The sequence below is a fragment of the Podarcis filfolensis genome (genome assembly GCF_964270895.1).
Source record: "Podarcis filfolensis genome assembly, chromosome: 5".
In the NCBI taxonomy this organism is placed as follows: Eukaryota; Metazoa; Chordata; class Lepidosauria; order Squamata; family Lacertidae; genus Podarcis; species Podarcis filfolensis.
Window position 1 is genome coordinate 30713077 of NC_139608.1, and position 19422 is coordinate 30732498.

A 19422-nucleotide genomic window follows, 5' to 3' on the forward strand; every position below is an offset into this window, starting at 1 on the left:
TTATGTTATCCTTACCTTGTTTCCAAGGTCAAGGGCTAGTTAGATAAAGGTCTGAATCTTTCCATTTTGCAAATACAGTACTACATTTCAAATAATGCAGTTGATTCTCAACAAAATGTGTTTAGATTTACATTTCCTAATCTCTGCGAGCGCTCCCATGAAAACGATTGTTTATACAAGAGAGGGGGGAAACCTCCCCCCCAAAAATACCCCAGGTTGTTTTGGAGAATTAATTTTCCATAAATGTTTACATTTTTACATAAATAAACCTTCCTTGTTCTTACTTTTCATCATGCCTTCATTCTGTGTCCAGTTAGTTTCAATTGTCATTGCTTAATTTCTGTATAATTTTGAGGTCACTGGTTGATGCATAAAAATAACATAAGGCCATAAGGATCCATTGGGAGTAAATTCTTTCACATCTTTTCTTGAGATTTCTCCAGCATGCACTAACTCCAAAACATGCAAAATAAAAATTTCCTTGAGTTTTATCGGACATGTAATCAGCTATTAGGAGACAAAGCAAATTAGGGGCAATGACATTGCCTAAATATGCCAGATAGAATGTTCCACTGAAATATCTCCCAATATTATTTCTACTCAGCTTTTGTCTGAAGTTGCTGTGAGTACAAGACTAATCTTTCCACCATTTTCTAAAAGCAGCTTCAACAGAAAAGCTGAAAGAATTAGTCTGGCTTCACTTTTATAAGAATTTTATCTCGCAGCCAGGAGAAGCTTCATCTGCCTAATTTACTTACCAGAACTAGACTATAGTTGAATATATTTTTTTTTCATCTGAAAGCTCATTTATTGTGTCTGCCTCTTATCAGGATTCAGCCTTCTTGCTTTAGCCTTTATTTCTTGAATAGGTATAATTCTGCATCAGGAAGAATGTGCAAAAATCCTGTAGACCAAACTGTGGTCTGCTGATCGCCAGTGGTTCATAAGTTTCATTCAGGTAGTCCTAAGAATTGTCTGTGGAGACAGAAGATGACATATCTGTGTTAGATTAGCTAATCTTACTGATTTTCAATTATACTTTTATTGCTTCTTTTATTTCTTCTTCAAATTACAATGTCAAAATACAAGAAATAAAAGCAGCAACAAATATACAATTATAAATCATACACATCTAGCACCACACATTACAATTGCCATGGCAATTCCCCCAGAGGGCCCTGGGAATTTAAGTTTATTGGGAATTGGAGCTCTAGGAGAAGTCTCCAAATAATAATAATAATAATAATAATAATAATAATAATAATAATAATAATAATAATAATAATTTATTTATATCCTGCTCATCTGGCTGGGCTTGCTCAGCCACTCTGGGCGGCTTCCAACAAAACATTAAAATACAGTAATCTATCAAACATTAAAAGCTTCCCTAAACACGGCTGCCTTCAGATGTCTTCTAAAAGTCTGGTAGTTGTTGTTCTCTTTGACATCTGGTAGGAGGGCATTCCACAGGGCAGGTGCCACCACCGAGAAGGCCCTCTGCCTAGTTCCATGTAACTTGGCTTCTCACAGTGAGGGAACCACCAGAAGGCCCTCGGCGCTGAACCTCAGTGTCCAGGTAGAACAATGGGGGTGGAGACGCTCCTTCAGGTATACTGGACAAAGGCTGTTTATGGCTTTAAAGGTCAGCACCAACACTTTGAATTGCGCTTGGAAACGTACTGGGAGCCAATGTAGGTCTTTCAAGACCGGTGTTATGTGGTCTCGGCAGCCACTCCCAGTCACCAGTCTAGCTGCCGGATTCTGGATTAGTTGTAGTTTCCAGGTCACCTTCAAAGGTAACCCCACATAGAGTGCATTGCAGTAGTCCAAGGGAGAGATAACCAGAGCATGCACCACAATGGTGAGACAGTCCGCGGGCAGGTAGGGTCTCAGCCTGCATACCAGATGGAGCTAGTAAACAGCTGCCCTCCCAGGCCGCGCACCTGGTCCGTCAGGGGCACAGTTACCCCATTCAGGACCAGGGAGTCCTCCACACCTGCCCGCCTCCTGTCGCCCCAAAACAGTACTTCTGTCTTGTCAGGATTCAACCTCAATCTGTTAGCCACCATCCATCCTCCAACCGCCTCCAGACACTCACACAGGACCTTCACCGCCTTCACTGGTTCTGATTTGAAAGAGAGGTAGAGCTGGGTATCATCAAACAATTCTCATCACCTTAGCAAACTACAGTTCCCAGAGTTTTGGCGGAGGGCGTGATTGTTGAAGTGCCATAAGAGTGCTTTAAATGTTTCGCATGGATGTGACTTGCATCAGCAAATGCTGGAAACGATAACAGGAGAAAACATTTCATGTCCCAAGGCACCAAAATCAAAATATCTGGATGCAAATCCAGCACAAGTCTTAAAAGTGCACAAAATATATGAGCACTAGCAATTTAGATTTGTAGGTGTCTGGAGGATGTAGACACCAAGGACCCCCCCTTTCTCACACAATCCCTTCTGTTGTTTATTGTGACTGAAAGTTTGTGCTTACTCCAGAAAGCAAGGAAATTAGCAGGTGATTGATGTTTTCAAGAGGCTGCTGTTTGTCGTGGGCTGAGCTCTGCCCACTGTAAAACCACAGAGACTCCCATGATAAATGTTCCAGAATGGCCACGCTGCTATGAAGTAAGGGTCACCCTCGGTGGCAAAGTTTATGTAAACTAGCCTACAGCAATGAAGGAGCTCACCTCAGCTGCTGAAAGAAACCAATTAGAGACTGCCACATTTACAGCTGTCAGGGGAACTCTCTGACTTTCTTTCAGAGTCAAACTCACATAGATCCACAGTGTTTACTCTGCGTTATAACCTGTCTTTCAGTGGCAGGGAGATTAACAATGAAAATGCTTATCTGAAGGGCTTCACAGCTATCAACTCCAAAACATCATTGAAACGTTATTGACAGCTCTGGAGTTGAACATGTTTAACAAAGCCACAGGAGGAGGGATTCGAGGTTCTCTCCCCAGCAGTACAAGTGGAGGATGGACTTGCCTGCAGAAGGTTGACTGGTTCCTAGGGGAAGCCCAAGCTGAGGTGGAGAAATAAAGCACAAGGAAGATGAAATAAACAAATAAAGGGTGGTGGGAAGAGGCGGACAGATGGGGGGATGGGAGAGAAAGGGGGAATAAAGGGAAATTAATAGGACAGTTTTGGAAAGCTATGGAGGGGGGGGGGAGCTGCGTGTGCAGTTGCTGAATTTGTTCATAGGACAAAAAGGTTTTGCCAGCATTGGAAACCTTAAGAAATGTAATTTTCAACAAGCTTGCTTGCTTTAATGATAATTTCACATTAAAGCTTCTGATTTTTATTCAGTTTGCCCCCTTTTGATATTCAGTTTTTATTTATATTTTTAAAAAGTAATTGAATGAAAATAAAAGATAATGAGGTTTCAGTTATGCTAACTTTGGTTCTGTTGGGTTGGAGCCAAAGGTTGTGTTAGTGGAACGCTGTTCACGTAAGGCTTTCTCCCACAACTGCCCTCCCTGAAGCCCCCCAAAAACCTCCTTGAAAAGGCTGCAAGACCTTCCTTAACAGTGTAGACTGTTTGCAGGGAATGGAGAAATTGAGAATAGCCTAAAGTCTGTTGCTGTTCCAGTTGTTATTTGGTTTTAAAAAAGGAAACAGGAAAACACTTATGCAACTTTTATGGAGCTGACCCTTCTTCATTTAGTCATTTTTTTTTCTTGAAGCTTGGCTGCATCCTTTGACTTTATTCTACCCTTAGTTTTATTTCCTCAGTGACTTAGATTTACAGGGGTTTGTTTCTTTGATGCAGTGCTATTTTCCAAGGCGTCCAAAGCCCCTTCAGAATTCCCTTTACCCTTGATCTTTTCTTTTACACTTTCTTGTTCTTCACTTGCGCTCAGTAGTGCAGTTATGTAAATTTAGACTCTGGGCTTTATGGCCTTATGGAGAGGGGTCCCCTCTTTAGATGTTTCCCTGCTCATATCAAATTATAATAAGCCACTCCTAATGCATTTGAGGATCTTTCTCACCATTCTGCTGAGTGGGACCCCAGACTTCTACTCTAACGGCACCACAGTTTGTCCTTTCCATTTTGTTCTGTTTTAAATGCAGTATAAAACAAAATAGCAGAAAAATGTCCAGGGTGGAATTTACCTAAGTCATACTCAAAGTAAACCCACTAAAATTACTAACCATCTGCTCTGAAGTAAGTAATGGGTCTAACTCCATCGAGTAGCATTTTACAGAATGTGTTCAGCTGTTAAAAGGAATTGATATCTGTTGATATACTCCCAAGTCCAGTAAATTGAATAGTTTCCATACCCTATGGAAGACTCAAGTGCTGATTTATCATCCAGTCAGTGTCATGGCACTGATGTAAATCTGATTCCTCGTAACAGTTCCCTGTTGGGCTACAATAAGTTTGCTGGCTGGTCTTCTCTGTTAGATCATCCTTATTATCAGGCAACAGTTCCTGTTTCCCCCCTTACAAGGCCTTATTCTGGAAAATTGCTTAGAGATGCCAGCACAAGTCTGAATGCAATCAACTTCTTTTAATATTGCTGAAGTTTAAGTTATTACCTCACAGGATATGAGTCATAAAGGACAGTTCCCAGGACCCATTTAACGCCTAATGGCATTAGGATTTGCACTTCTGATAAAATGATAGATCAGACAGTGCACTTTCATTTTTTTCTCTTTTATGCTACATCTCAGGGGCATATTGCATTCTTTGCCAAGCAGAACTTTTACAGCTTTGGGGAACGCCATCACAATCTTTATCAAACAAAAGTTACCAAAATCTGGAAACCATGAGCTTCGAATATCCCATCTGATTTTCCTACGTAGGCATTTTTTGGGGAGGATGGGGTAATCCACACTGTAAAGTAGGGAATAATTTCAAAAGTCAGCTCAAAAAATGGGTCAGCACCATTTTTTTTTTGCTCACACAAATATGTATGGATATTACGTATCTACTATATACTCCTGTATTTTCCTTCTGTGTTACTGTGTTCACTGCAAAAACATTTTTTAAAAAATCAGCAGCAATCATCATAATGTCATCAAAAAATACTCTCAAGTTAAGAAGCCTTGACTGAAGCTTTCTTCAGGACTGGAAATGATTATTTATTACTAACCCTAGCAAACAGCATCTGTTCTACTATATGCAGAGTAGTTAAAGAGGAGCACGGGTGTGCAGACTGCACCACTCAGTTGATACAAGGTGACAGGAAAAAAAGAGAGCAAAGCTTTTCTAGTTGCACCTTGCATCTCTATTTCCAGGGATGATCTCTTAAACCTCTGTTTTTGTGCTAAAATGCAGACTCAGGAATTGAATGAGCTGTGGAAATGTGTTCTAATTCTTCTAGTCCTTTCAAGTCATATTTGCAGTTACTATTTATCTTATTTGAATACTTATGAACTACACTTTTTGAGGAAAAAAAATACAACCAGGTGGCGTATACCATAGAAAAATTGCAACAACATAAAACAGTTTCTAGAGAAGACGTGCTGTTGGATATCATAGTTCTAGTCTAGTGTAATTCAGGCTGCAATCCTATGTACATTTTCCCGGGAGTAAGATCAATTGAACTCAGGTGGATTTCTGAGCACATAAGCAAAAATTGCACTGTCCTGCATGTAGGTTGACTCAGTCTAGCATGTTCTGCAATCCAGTGTAACTACTGCCTTTTGAAACATAGTATATGATAAAACACATAGGGAATACATAATAAAAGAATAATGACTAAAAGAACAGAATAAAATAATCTCATCAGGTTAAAAGACCTAGGCCTTGTGTTGTATCAACGTGGGTGCCAGGCAACCCTACCTGGAGAAAGAATCCCAGAAAAAGGATGCTGCAGCTGAGGAGGTCCAGCAACTCAATCACCACCAGCCTCATCAAAATAACACTTCTAAAGATACTTTCAGTGAAGGGCAGGTGAATGTGTCTTTTGGTATCTTTGCAGAAAAATGTTCATGGTGAACTCTGTATTCACCTGCATATGGAAAACAGTAACTAGTGAAACTGGTCAAATTTGTAGAAAGCTTTACATTAGGATAGTGTTTGATCATACTCAGGGACATTTTCACTAGGCTAATGCTTAATACAAATGCAGCCTGTAGAGACCCCAAAGATAGTCTTAGTCACAGAGAAAACTCAGATTCTAAATACTGCATGTTCATTGATTGTTTCTAAAGTTGTTTTGATTTGTTTTGCTTTTAAGGGATGATGTATGTCAACAGAGATTTATGTTAGAGAAGGGGCAGGGTGGCTTGGCATTCCAGTTCTAACTGTTTCCTGATTATAGGTTGTCTAAAACTAGGAGATGGGTGACAGTATGGGAAACTGGATATATTCTTTCTCAGGTAGATCCATTTCCTTCTAGAAGGGTAGCACCCTTTAGCAAAACACCATATTTCTCTCCTGCTGTTCTTCATAGAGAGAGAAAATACAAAGCTGTAGTCCATAGTTTTAGTGCTTTAAGGAGTGGCTGCGTCAACAGTATTGCAGAATATTCAAAGCGAGAAGTCTTTAAAAATGGGCTGACCTTGCAATTTCCATTTATTTGAGTGCCATTATACATTCCTATGCAAGTTGGGTTGAATGAATGTACCATCCATTTGTATCTAATGTCAAACCATGCAACAATTGTCTGTACTGTTGCACCCTGCTTTTTATCTTTTTTTTAATATACAGACATAAGAAACTTTAATAGCCTGAATCTAAATGAATTGTGTAATAAATAAATAAATAAATCACAATTAACTTCACATCTGCACTAATAGGATCTGAACTGGGGGTGCCTGATGCAAAAAGAAAACTCAGCTTTGAAGGGTGTGTGGGCTGGAATGTAACATTTTCATTCTCAGTAATTTGGCCTTCTGTGAAACCACAGAATCCTTGTGTGATACCAAACCTTCTGCAGCCTTTGTTCTCTCTGAGCCTGGCTGTATTCCTAGTTCTTTCTGTCTCCACTTTGGGATCTGCGCAGAGCTTCAGTAAATCTACAGTTCACTGCTTGAGGAAAAGCGGGTGCTTCCAGCAGAATGCCTTCAATTCACCTGTGCAAAAAGTGCTGACTGCTCTCTCTGTAGGTCCTTGTCTGTTAGGGTGAGGGTTTTGCCTTGTGGGATTTTCTGTGGTAACAGCCGTCATGTAAGAAACAAAGGAAAACAAGACACCTATTAAATCGAAAAATTCTGTCCTTCCTGCCCTCTTCAACCTGCCAGCATTCCAGGAGCTCCATTAGTGACTGACTGTGCTCTTCAAAGACTAGATACTGCCTTTCCCTTTGCTTTAACATCAGCCCACCACTTGGCAACTCCCCTGCACCTTCCTTTTCATGCTGGAGGTGATGCAACCTTCAAGCATCTGCTTCCCTTGTTTTCTGCTTGATTGCTTCTCCGTTTAGACACCACCGTGCTCTGCCCTACATACTAATTACCGACTTTTGCTCCCGAGGAGCTTGATTCATTGTGGCACATTTTCCCACGTAGCATTGGGCATAGCCCCGTCAAAAGCATCTTAATGGACTTGAGAGATGTTCTTCTGTTAACCCTGAAGTTGCCGTAGGCCAGGAAGCAGCCCCTCCTCTCAGATTTTGAGAGACAGGGTCCATTCAGCATAGATAAATATACCATTTACCAAGACTCTGCCTCTTAATTCCTTTAGAAGCATGTACACTACCGTGATCTCCTTGAAGGAAGGAAGGGATAGAAACATAATCATAAAATACATGTTTTGTGTAGATTCCCCACCTCAGTATCCCTCCCACATTTACACACATACAAAAACTAATGCCCCATGAACTCTCTCTCTCTCTTTCTCTTTCTCTCTTTCACCCACCCACCCATTGAGGCACTCTTCCTCACATGTATACCCTTCACCTCTGTGTGTGTGTGCGCACACGCCTGTTAATTTAGGGCTGCCATACATCAAGTGGCTCAACAAATTTGCCACCCCCAGCTAAACAACTTTGCCATAATATGCTAAACAAAGTTTGTGTCTGGATTTTCACTTTTTGAAACATGGCAACCCTAGCTAATTTCTCCATTTACTTGCACGCATATTCTCACCCGCAGACCACTCACCCCTCCCACCCCATTCACATCACCCTTACCCTTTAATGCAGGGGTCAGCAAACCTTTTCAGCAGGGGGCCGGTCCACTGTCCCTCAGACCTTGTGGGGGGCCAGACTATATTTTGAAAATAATAATAATGAATGAATTCCTGTGCCCCACAAATAACCCAGAGATGCATTTTAAATAAAAGGACACATTCTACTCGTGTAAAAACATGCTGATTCCTGGACCGTCCGTGGGCCAGATTGAGAAGGTGATTGGGCCAGATTCGGCCCCCAGGCCTTAGTTTGCCTACCCATGCCTCAATGCGCACTACACATCCTCCATCACACACACACACATCATCCACACTCTCCTATGCATAATATTCTTGTTAATTCTCACTAACGAATCAGAGCTCGTATAGGAAAACCATGCAAGCTCCTCCCATGACAGTATCCTAAAGGCTGGGTGAATAACTCAAGTAGCTAATTCCATAGCTCCAGTAGGTTAGAGCTTAGAAACATGTAAACATATTGTAAAATCTGCTCTGTCTGTTGCAACAGATGCTTATGCTACCACTGCTACAGTACTAGATACCACAAAAGCCATATAGACATTACCTAAAATGTTTTGATACTGTCACATTTTGTTTTATTTATCTAAGAAATGTATACCTTGCTTTTTACTCTGTGCCTCAAATTGGCTTATTGGAAAGAGGGAGGAGTTTAGAATCACACAGAAACAAATGTTCCATCAGTGCAAATTTATTTTGCTTCCATGTTGCTTTTTGGGTTTTCCTGACCACCCACAAAAGCTGATGGGGGCTACAGGGGGAGAAGAGGAAGTAAGCCCTTTTGCATTAGCAAGAGGTTTTGTGCTGGCTTCCACTAGGAAAACTACTTAGTTGAGTCTGGCCCACAATATACAGAATTTAAAACATATGCTAAAACTTCATAAAGTAAGAAAACATATGAACATATTAAAACCATTTTAATCTAGTGCCTGAAACTTAAGAGGGGTGCCTGCCTGATTTCTAGCGGGACGGAGTTCCATAGAGTTGCACCTACTATGCTAAAGGTACAACTCATTTTATCAACACCCTTGAACCTGCCCAAATGCCCTGTCTGCTGATGGGAAGATTGTGAGTGTGCTTTGGACTCTAGTGCTCACTTTTGTTCCTCTCTGCAGGAAAAAAAAATGGGCAGGTACCATGTTTATTTGAAGTAGGGTTTCCCTGAACTTATGAGACAGAACACACTAGATGTGCTACCATTTCTTTCACCCTGCCATGCGGGTTAAGTGTGTGTGAGCCTGATCTCCCTCAGGGTGAAATTGATAGCTTTTATGTTGTGAACCATATGCCCCCTGAGAACTAGGGGAATAGGGCGGTATACAAAATTAATAAATAAAATAAATATAAATAGCAGAACAGACCCTCTAAATCTTTTTCTTTTCTTATTTCCTGTTCACAGAGTGCTTTCTAAGCTCTGCATGTTGTGACATGATTCAACATGAACACATTTCTTCCTCCAGTTTACTGGGTTGTTTTATGCATTTAGACAAGCAGGGTTAATGTTTCTTGCTGATGTTAAATCACACCAAATTTACCCAGAAACAGTGTGCAAGCCGCTGGATGTTGTGGAAGAGGTGGACACACTTAAAAGGATGGGTGGGGTGGAGGGCAGAGGGATTAACAAAGTGGCACCGGGATATTTTTGTGAAGCTCAGCTAATCGTTAAAACATCCTGGGAAAAAGGGGTTTAGGAAGATGGGCAAAGACCAGGATAAAAGAGCCATGGAACATTTTATTCATGCACCTGTTCGTAGTATTAAGAGAGATCATGGTGATGCTTTTGGCTTTGATGCAGCCATATGTGCGTATCGAAGTTTGCTGTCATGCACACATTTTCTGAGCTTAAAAGGCACCTTCTATGGCTTGGGCTGGAATAATCTATTTAGAGGAATTTGGGGGAAGACCACAAGATCCCATTCTCTCCACCTTCCACCCCCCAACAAAAAGACGAATGTTTTGTCCGTGTTCTGACTGTTACTACTGCACAGCATGTGGATGAGTCTTTTTAGCTCAGGCAAATAGGCATACACAACAGCCATTTATTGACACAGTTTGCTATCTAGCCATAAATATGCACATGGAAATCCTGCTTCCCTGTGTGCATGGCCTTAGCTCTGTGGGACTGTGTGTGTACTTTTATAGCATTTTAGTACTTTTACCCCCCCAAAAAAAACTACATATGAAATGGAACAGTTGCAGACTCCACTAACTGCCAGGTGTGTGTGTTTCAACAGATCACATCAGGGTAGATACACCCCTAGAGAGGGTTTCCTTCCTTCCTTTGACCTGGAAATGTAATTTAAAAAAATAAAAATGTGCCTTTTGTCTTGCAGGCCCTCCATCTGCCCCCCAGAACCTGATTTCCAATGTCAACGAGACATCCGTCAACTTGGAATGGAGCCCTCCTCAGAACAAAGGTGGCCGCGAGGATGTTTCCTATAGTGTGGTATGCAAGAGATGTGGAGCCAATGATCTGAACCGCTGCCGGTCCTGTGGGAGTGGTGTACACTTCAGCCCTCAGCAGAATAGCTTGAAAACCACCAAGGTTTCTATTACTGACCTTTTGGCACACACAAACTACACCTTTGAAATCTGGGCGGTGAACGGAGTATCCAAGCAGAATCCTAGTTCGGACCAAGCTGTATCTGTCACTGTGACTACAAACCAAGCAGGTAAAATCCAACAGACACTTTCCCTCCCTTGCTCTCCATTCTCCATCTCATTTGAAAATGGTACTGTACGAGCTTGATGCTGAATAGAGGACACCAGCGAAATATGAAATGCTTATGCAGCTATTGCTTTTGCATGGTACTTTTTGCAGTTGCTTTATTAGGATGAAGTTATGCTTTAAGGAGATGTTGCTGAAATTCACAGTTGTTGTGCCCTTTTTGGCCTATACTTGACTGCATGTGCTAATCTGAAAGATCAGGACTCATTGCACATAGGAAACGCTACCTTTTTATAAGTGCGTCACATTCTTCCTTGGGCAGGAGTCTTAACGCTTGAGTCAGAGGGCTGTTCAGCCGCGAGCCTGTTTTTTCTCAGCGCCAGATGGAAGAGAAGTAAAATAGCAACCAGGGAATAAAGAATACAGATAGATCAGCCTTGGCACTTCCCCAAGATCTAGAATTTTAATTTTGTTTGGCATTTAACCTGAGCTTCTGAAACAGTATAGGAAACATCTAACTGAAATGTTTCAGTCGTGGTACCAAGCAGAATTGTTGTTTTAATTCAGAGAAGCCAAAGCACTGGGGGGCGGGGGGTAAAATTCCAAACATCTGGAAAGCGACGCTACATATTGGAGCTTATATGCTAATGCTAGAAGCCTCTGACCCAATATGGGTGAGCTAGAGGGCTTGGTCTTAGAGGAGAGCTCAGATATAATGGGCACAATGGAAATCTGGTGGAATGGAGAGAACTAGTGGGACATGGTTTTCTCTGAATGCAAACTCTTTAGAAAGTCAGGCAAGGACGTATTGGAAGTAGTGTCACTGTTAATCAAAGGCACCATTGATTCCAACAAGCCAGAAATCCCAAAAAAGGAGAGACTGCTTCACATCATCACTGTAGATGGTGTTATCAGGCCCCAAGGATTAGTATTGAGGGTATTCTATTGTCCCCCTGAACAAAATGCTTAGGCGATCTTAAGGTGGAGAATTAAATCAATGAAGCATCCCAAAGAGAAAGTGCTGTAGTAATGATCAAATTCAATTATTTTCACATAGTCTAGCTATATGCATGTCCTAGTCATGGCAAAGAAATCTTTGAGATACTGGGCTCTAGAACAATTGGTCATGGAGCCAACCAGAGGGGCAGTGACCCTAGACTCAGTTGTAAGTGGTGCCCAAAACATGCTGCAAGATGTAAATATTGTTGAACCACTTGGGAATACTGAGCATAGTGCTGTCGAATCTTATTCAGAGTTGACCCACTGAAATAAATGCATCTAAGTTAGTTATGTTCATCTATTTAATTGGGTCATTCTGAGTAAAACTCAGTTGAATACCACCCCGTGTATTTCCAGGTTGTCAATTGCCATGGAAATCCACCACAGTCACGTTTGACTTCAAAAGAGGGAAAATGAGAGGACTGGTAAAAAGGAGCGCGAAAGAGAAAGTGAAGTGGACCAAATCCCTCTGGAATGCTTGGAGGTTGTTCAAAACCACAATAACAGAAACTCAGCTAGAATTTATACTACAGATTCCTGTCAAAGCCAGTATGTCTCTAAATACCAGTTGCTGGGAATGAGATGTAGGGAAAGTGTGATTGCACTCATGTCCCATAGGCATCTGGTTGGCTACTGTGAGAGCAGATGGACTAGATGGGATTTTTGACTGATCCAACATAGCTTTTCTTATGTGCCCTAAATAATAATACACTTTGAATAATTAATTTTGAAATCATTTTGCAAATAATGCTAGCTTGCTGCCATATATTGAATTAATTTGTACTTTGCTTTTGTAATGGGAAGATGAACTCTGTTTGTGTGTTGTTGTGTGGTTTGTTTCCTCTTTAGAGTTTTATGCGCTTCTGAGAATTTTGCAGGGAAATAGTTCTCAAGAATAAAATTGGCTGTAGAAATGTTTTAGGGAATACCAATGCCACATGAGTTCTAGGGTTTGAGCTGCCTCCTTGAGCTGTCATTGAAATTAAATGAAACCAACAAGACTTGGCATCTCATAACGACGTTTGATAACAGAATCTGGCTGATATTTAAAATTTGCATTCTGTCTATTGTACACGAAGTGTTTTTGTAAACATTTGAATTTATTTCCTTTAATCACCATGCAGTGGTGTTGGCGCGTACAGGTGAGGAGCAGAGCAATGCTATGCCAACCTAAGTTAGCATCTGGATCAGAATGTGGCAATCCTAGTTCATTTTGAGAAGCTGTTGTCTCCAACACAAAGTGTAAAGTCCTAAGCGGAGTGGTAAATAGCAGACCTGATCTTTTATAGGTCAATGTCTATAAAATTGGGCATGTCTAAAAGCCTTACATTTGTTTTAATGAAATATATTCCACCCCTTCCCTATCAGGCGTGGCCATGTAATTTAAGGGTGTATGTGTCTCTACAGTGGGATCTGAGTAAAACTTTCTCCTTTGACCATATTTCTTCTCTAAGAAATATATCGTTGTATCCAACAGTAGCTGCTCTAGTAGAAAGTCTTCTACTGACTCAAGTGTTGCATGATTTTTGTTGATCTCTCTTACCCACTGAAGCTCCCTCTGTGCCCCTTCAAAAGCTACTCTTGCAGGTTACAGAACCTGCATAAATACTATGGGATATAATGTAGAGGGCTTCAGTGAAGATTGTATTGTCATGTCTTGCACAAAAATAAGCACTTTTCTGCTAGTGCAGAGCCACCATTAGTTACAAAACTATAGTTTATTGATATTCCGTGTTCCTCCTGCTCCTAATATGGAAAAGTGCTACTATATTCAAAATTAATAAGAAATCACAGCCTTATGGCTCATCTTCATATAGCCATATCTTCACAGTCTTCGATTCATCTCACCTTGGCCAACATAATTTTTTTAGGGTAGTGGAGATTGTCCATCCTGTGTTAGCCTTCCTCTAATCACTGTTTGCCAGTTCAATGAGGATGCATGTGGCTTAGAGAGATGGGTAGTGGTAGAACATAATGTTTTGCATGCAGACATTCTCCAGTTCAGTTGCTGGTGTCTCCAGATAACAGGATCACGTAGAAGGTGATGTGAAAGAAGGCCAGCTAGGACCCTGCAGAACCACTGCTGGTCCAAAGCAGAGTCAGTGGTGGACTAGAGGGACAAATAGTCTCACCTGGTATTATTCACTCACTTTATATAAAAGAAAAAGTATTAAAGGTAGCTATGGAGCCTATACTATTGCTGATGGTGACCAAGATGTATTCCTTACTAGACTCTACCATCCAATCTGGCAGCCCAAATCTATCATAGCTCCTTCCATAAATATATTGCACTAATTTTTCCACTTTGGTGCTATCCCTGGGGGATGCCATTTTGACAGCCTCTTCAAAGGTGGAGCAGCCAGTCAAAAAGCAGCAGAGCAAAAAAGGGTCCTCCTCTGAGGCTGGTTCCTGTCACTTGTTTAGACTGGAATATACAGCCAAAGTGCTGACTCCAGAACCAATGTTCACTAAAAGAAGAGGCATGTGTTTAAGGCATCTCCCTGTTCTCCTATATTGCATATCATACCCCTGCATGTGAGAGAAAGACATATAAGGAGGCAGAAAATAATGTCAAAAATATCTTCATAGAACTTGTAAAGCTGAAAAGAATCTCATTCGGACACCTGCATTAAATCAACAACCTTCATTTATTTGCTTGGCAGCACATTTATTGAAAATAGATACAGTACAATAGTAGGAGAGACCATATAATTGTGAGTCATGAGTGTGTTTTTCATTATTTTCTGTACAACTTTTATCAACTCAGTTGGAGCAATGTAAGTGGGTTGCTGAGCTGCACTTTAGTTTATTCACTTACATTTTGTTTTTTATTTTCATTTGCAATGGGTTTTTGTAAGTCTCAGATAATGCAAGGGAATGTTTAAATGAAAATATGCAAATAAAACTTTGGTTACCAATGTGAATATATGAAGACGATATTATTCTATAGTAAGATTTGTGTCTGAGCTTATAGATAGTATCTCAATATGACTTTATCCGGATATGATATGACTTTCAAAAATATGTTGCATTATATGTTAAAAATATTAAGGTGGCTTGCAGTTGTCTCAGCTTTATAGGATATTATGACATGATTAAGAAACAATACTATGATAATCTGTAGATTTTAACAGATATGATTAAGGAACAGTACTATGATAATCAGTATATATTAACTTTGCAATCCTGTACATGTCTGTTCAGATGTAAGCCCCAAAGAGTTCAGTGGGACTCACTGCCACATTAATGTCTGTAGGACTGCAACATAAGACTGTAGTTCTACATAAAGATGAACAGGTACATCAGTTGAAATAGAATTCATCAGTGCTTCCACTGTGAAAATAGGGGCTTATTGTTGGTAAGTGTGTTACAAGTAGATATATTAACTACTGAAATCAGTCGTCTCTGTCAGCTGAAATAGACCACATACCTTTCTAACCAGTTTCAATAAATCATAGGTTCATGATCCCACTAAAAATAAGCTTCTTTCACTCATTTGAGTTGGAGAGTAAAGCACATATTTGATCTATATATCACTGGCCTTGTTGAAGTGTATGGAATTTATAAAGTCTTCATTTTGGATAGATTGAGTCCACTATTGTTAAAAGAAATCCTCTAGAAAGAAACTAAGTTAGAAAGTAGAAAGTATATGTTAAAAGGCTAAATTCAGTGAGAAAACTTACCAAGCTGATGATACCACATTGTTTGGCGTGGTTACAACAAAATGGGACTGAGAGAGGCTTCTAAAGGATCTCCCCAATGAGTGGCAAAATTGCAAATGCAATTAAATGTAAGTGGGGGGGGGCAAAAACATAATAATCTAATTTCACATACTGTAAGCGCTTATAGGATCTGAACATTCTGGTTACATAACCTAGAGCTGGAGAAGAGCAATCACAATAATCTAGGGACTGGCACATTGTATGTACCCTTATGTTATACATCTTGAGTGGTTTTGGGTTCAATCTTGAGCACACCATTCAGTTTAAACCTTCCTGTGTACAGTACCTCGGGTTAAGTACTTAATTCCGTTCTTAACCTGAAACTGTTCTTAACCTGAAGCACCACTTTAGCTAAGGGGGCCTCCCGCTGCTGCCGCACCACCGGAGCACGATTTCTGTTCTCATCCGGAAGCAAAGTTCTTAACCTGAGGTAATATTTCTGGGTTAGTGGAGTCTGTAACCTGAAGTGTATGTAACCTGAAGCGTATGTAACCCGAGGTATCACTGTATATATTTTATGTAGGTGCCCATTGAAGTAATGACAATGTTTCTGTTCTGAAACAAAAAGTATTCACATGGGAATAAAGCTACATGGGAAGAAAAAACAAAGCAGAGTGACGATTAAAAATAGAAATGTCTCTATCTTCCATCTTTCCATGTGGCTTCATTTTGTGTTACTCAGAGGACACACTGCTCTGTTCTGATTTTGGAAAGCTTTTTTTCCCCAACAAAGTTTTTTTTTCTTTAGCAAATGAGACTGCATGGCAATTTGTTAGCCGGTTAGGTTACCTTCAGCTTAATGTTCTGTTAAGTCAGCCATCACAGTGAAATGGGTAGAGGAAATGCCAATTAAGGTGGGGATGCCCTGTTAATAAATATTCAGGCTTTTCTCTCACTGCACTTGGCTGTGGATATTTTAAAATTGCTGCTGTAGTCAGTGAGGGATCTTTTGTATGGCGATATCCAGCTCTGGCTAATGCTTACACACACTCCCTTCTTTTATAGCGTATCTAGCTGTCTGTTCGCCTGTCGCAAACCTCCTTCGTTTCAGAAAGAGACTGAGACCTGCAACATACTCTCCCAATATTACACACACACACACACACACACACACAATCTCTCCAAATTGTTAATCACCATCATCCTGTACTGCTTGCCTCCAACATTCTGGACCTGTCAGATATGGTCTAGAATGCCAAACCAGTAGATCAGAATGAACACATTCTTCTGCTAGCTAAATACTGTTTTGGGTTTCATTGCAGTTAGCACCAAGCTAAACCTCCTCAAGCAGCGGGCAGGGTAGATTTTCAAGGATGTCATGGAGAAAGAGGAGTGGATTCACACTTTGATTTTCCTAATTGAGGCACAATGGTTGAGGCGAAAGTGGGGCAGTGGGCGGAGTATCAATGTTTTACTGTTTTACTGGCTGCTTAATTCCAGGTAACTCACAAACACTGGAAGATTTTCTAGAAAAATAAACAAATTCTTGCTAGGTATTTTGGTGTAGTGCTTTGGAAGCCCCTGCTTGCTTTCAGATGCTGATTAGAATTCCGTGTGCATTGTGCCACACAGCACAGAAAATGCACATAAAGCACTTCTCTATGTTCTGCCAGCCCGATTTAGACTGTGCAATAGCGTATGTGTATCAAATGAGGATCCATTGCTATACCATGCCCTGCGTCACTTTGCGCTGCTCACGCTAACAATGATGGAAGTTGCACGGGCAGATCAAAAGCATCAGATGGCCCTTAGTTTGATTCCAAGTGTTATAGCTGAGGCTGCCAAGGCTAGTAAAGTGAAGGGCCTTTCTGTTCGGCTGCCATCTTGCTCTCTGTATTTCTAATTAGCCCATAACGCATGCACACTTGAAATGAAATGCAGTTGGACAATTATTTTAAGTAGCTGCAAAAACACATTTACATTTTCATGCAAAAATAAAGTTAATTGACTCTCGCATTCATCATCTTCTCCAGTTTGTCAAGAGAGGCAGCTGAGCACATGCCAACTACTGCAGAAGTTTCCTCCCCTGGACCTTTGTCATCCAAATACCTAGTTATCCAAATTCACCGTGTGATTTCCCTTATCCTAAGCACCCCACCTGACAGTGTCACCTTCTGTTATCTTTACATTTTGGAGGTTTCATTCACTGGTTTTGAAAATGAGGCTTAACTCCATTTTAAAAAAAAACACACACACACACATACACACAACACACACAAATAATTTGTCCCTTTCCCTTCTTTTCACAAGAGAGAGAGGAAAGTATTTTTATTTACCTCATTTATAGTTTGGAGAGCTATTCCCCCCCCCTCCCTAATGTATGCTTGTTTGACTTTGCGTTGATGAGTGAGTGTTTGGTTTACTGTGTGTGAGGAAATCAGTGAAAGGAAACTAAGTCAGACTAATGAGTATTATGTTTAGTTCTCAAAGTAGTAAGGGCCAAGGTCATTCTTATTTCTGGTGGGATTGAGATCTAAAGGCTAGACCCAGGTCCTGAGGGATTTCTGTATCCTGTACTCACAAGCTTCCACCTACTGGCTAGCAGTTATGCTGCTTTGATTAGACTGCAGATGTTGTACCTGGTCCAAGAGGAGCAAATTCTGAGTCGCCTGGCAATGAAGATTTTAGCACATTGACAGAGACTCTTGAATGAGATGCTTTGTCCAAAATGAAGAGCCACAGAAAAGTGTGAGAAGCTGTATTTTTAAGGCTCCCTCATAATTTGAGTTCCGTGCTGGGTGGGGCAGAGAGGACGGTATTATGTGCCGTTTACAGTGGCAGAAATAAAAGATCAAGTGGAAGTAGACCCCACTCATGACTGTTTTACCCCATCCTGGAAATTTTGGCCTTGTGTATTTAAGAATGAACTCTTTTCGGACTCCATATATCATGCTAGAAACAGGGGACTTTGCCCTCATCTACTTGGCAGTGCTGTGCCAGTCAGCTCTTTCCCATCCAGTCCACTTAATGCTGTGAGCAAACAGGGAGGCAATTTGCTAGGCTTTACGTAGCCATGTGGTTCCTTGGGATGCCCCCAAAGCAGCAGGGTGACCTTCAGCCTTGTTGCCATTGGCCATGCTGGCTGGGGCTGACGGGAGCAAATAACATCTGAAGTGTGCCAAGATAGCTGCCCCTGTTTCATGCAATGAAGTGAATAATGGCAATAATTCTGATACAAAAATAATGGCAGTATGTGTTTGTGTTTGATATACAGTACTGAGGTTCATTGCTTCTGGATCATTTACGAAGTAAGAAAGCATTCCTTTCATCTGTAATATGAACTCCTAAAACTTTGTTTTGAAGGATTGTCACAATAGAAGCCCATAATTCTATGAAGGAAAAATAGATTTCAAAAATAGCTTATTTATGTACGTAATTCAGTTTCTATTCCACACCTTCTAAAATGCTTAAGGAAAGTAACAATACTCTTTTTAATCAGTAGTTTAAGAAGTTTCAAAATGATATCTAGCAATAAATAATGTTAGAAAAGAAAGAAAGTAGAGCTAAAACTACAACAAAAAGTTTTGAAAACATATAATCTCTTTAGGTGGTACAAAACTAGAAAGAAAACTGAAAGGAAAAGGATTTTTAATAATTAAATCTCATTCTACTTGTTACTGTCTTAGGCCTCAGGAAGGAATGAAAATCCAGTTTTGTTTTCAGTCAGATAAAAATCGATATAAAGAACAAAAAGAGAAAAAAGATTTGAGAAGGAGAAGATGAGATATATGTTTTTGCATCTCAGCTAGGCAACTAGCAACATATTTTGGGGATTGAGGAACAAACAAATTTTGCTGAAGAATGCCCCCCCCCGCCTTTCAGCTATTGATTACATTTATACCACATCATACTTGCACAAAAGCAGCCCTTGTGATTTAAAAGCATTTATATAAAGCTTAGAATTTCAAAAATCTCTAACCCTTACTGTTG

General features: G+C 40.5%; 1 protein-coding gene across 2 annotated transcripts in view; it reads left to right on the forward strand.

Moving 5' to 3' along the window:
- Window positions 1-19422, forward strand: part of EPHA4 (EPH receptor A4) — a 157891-nt gene that overhangs the window by 75953 nt on the left and 62516 nt on the right. For both annotated transcript variants that reach the window (XM_083613745.1, XM_083613744.1), the window contains exon 5: window positions 10437-10775. In XM_083613745.1, the coding sequence (XP_083469871.1) occupies window positions 10437-10775 (339 nt within the window). The remainder of the gene's footprint in view (window positions 1-10436; window positions 10776-19422) is intronic.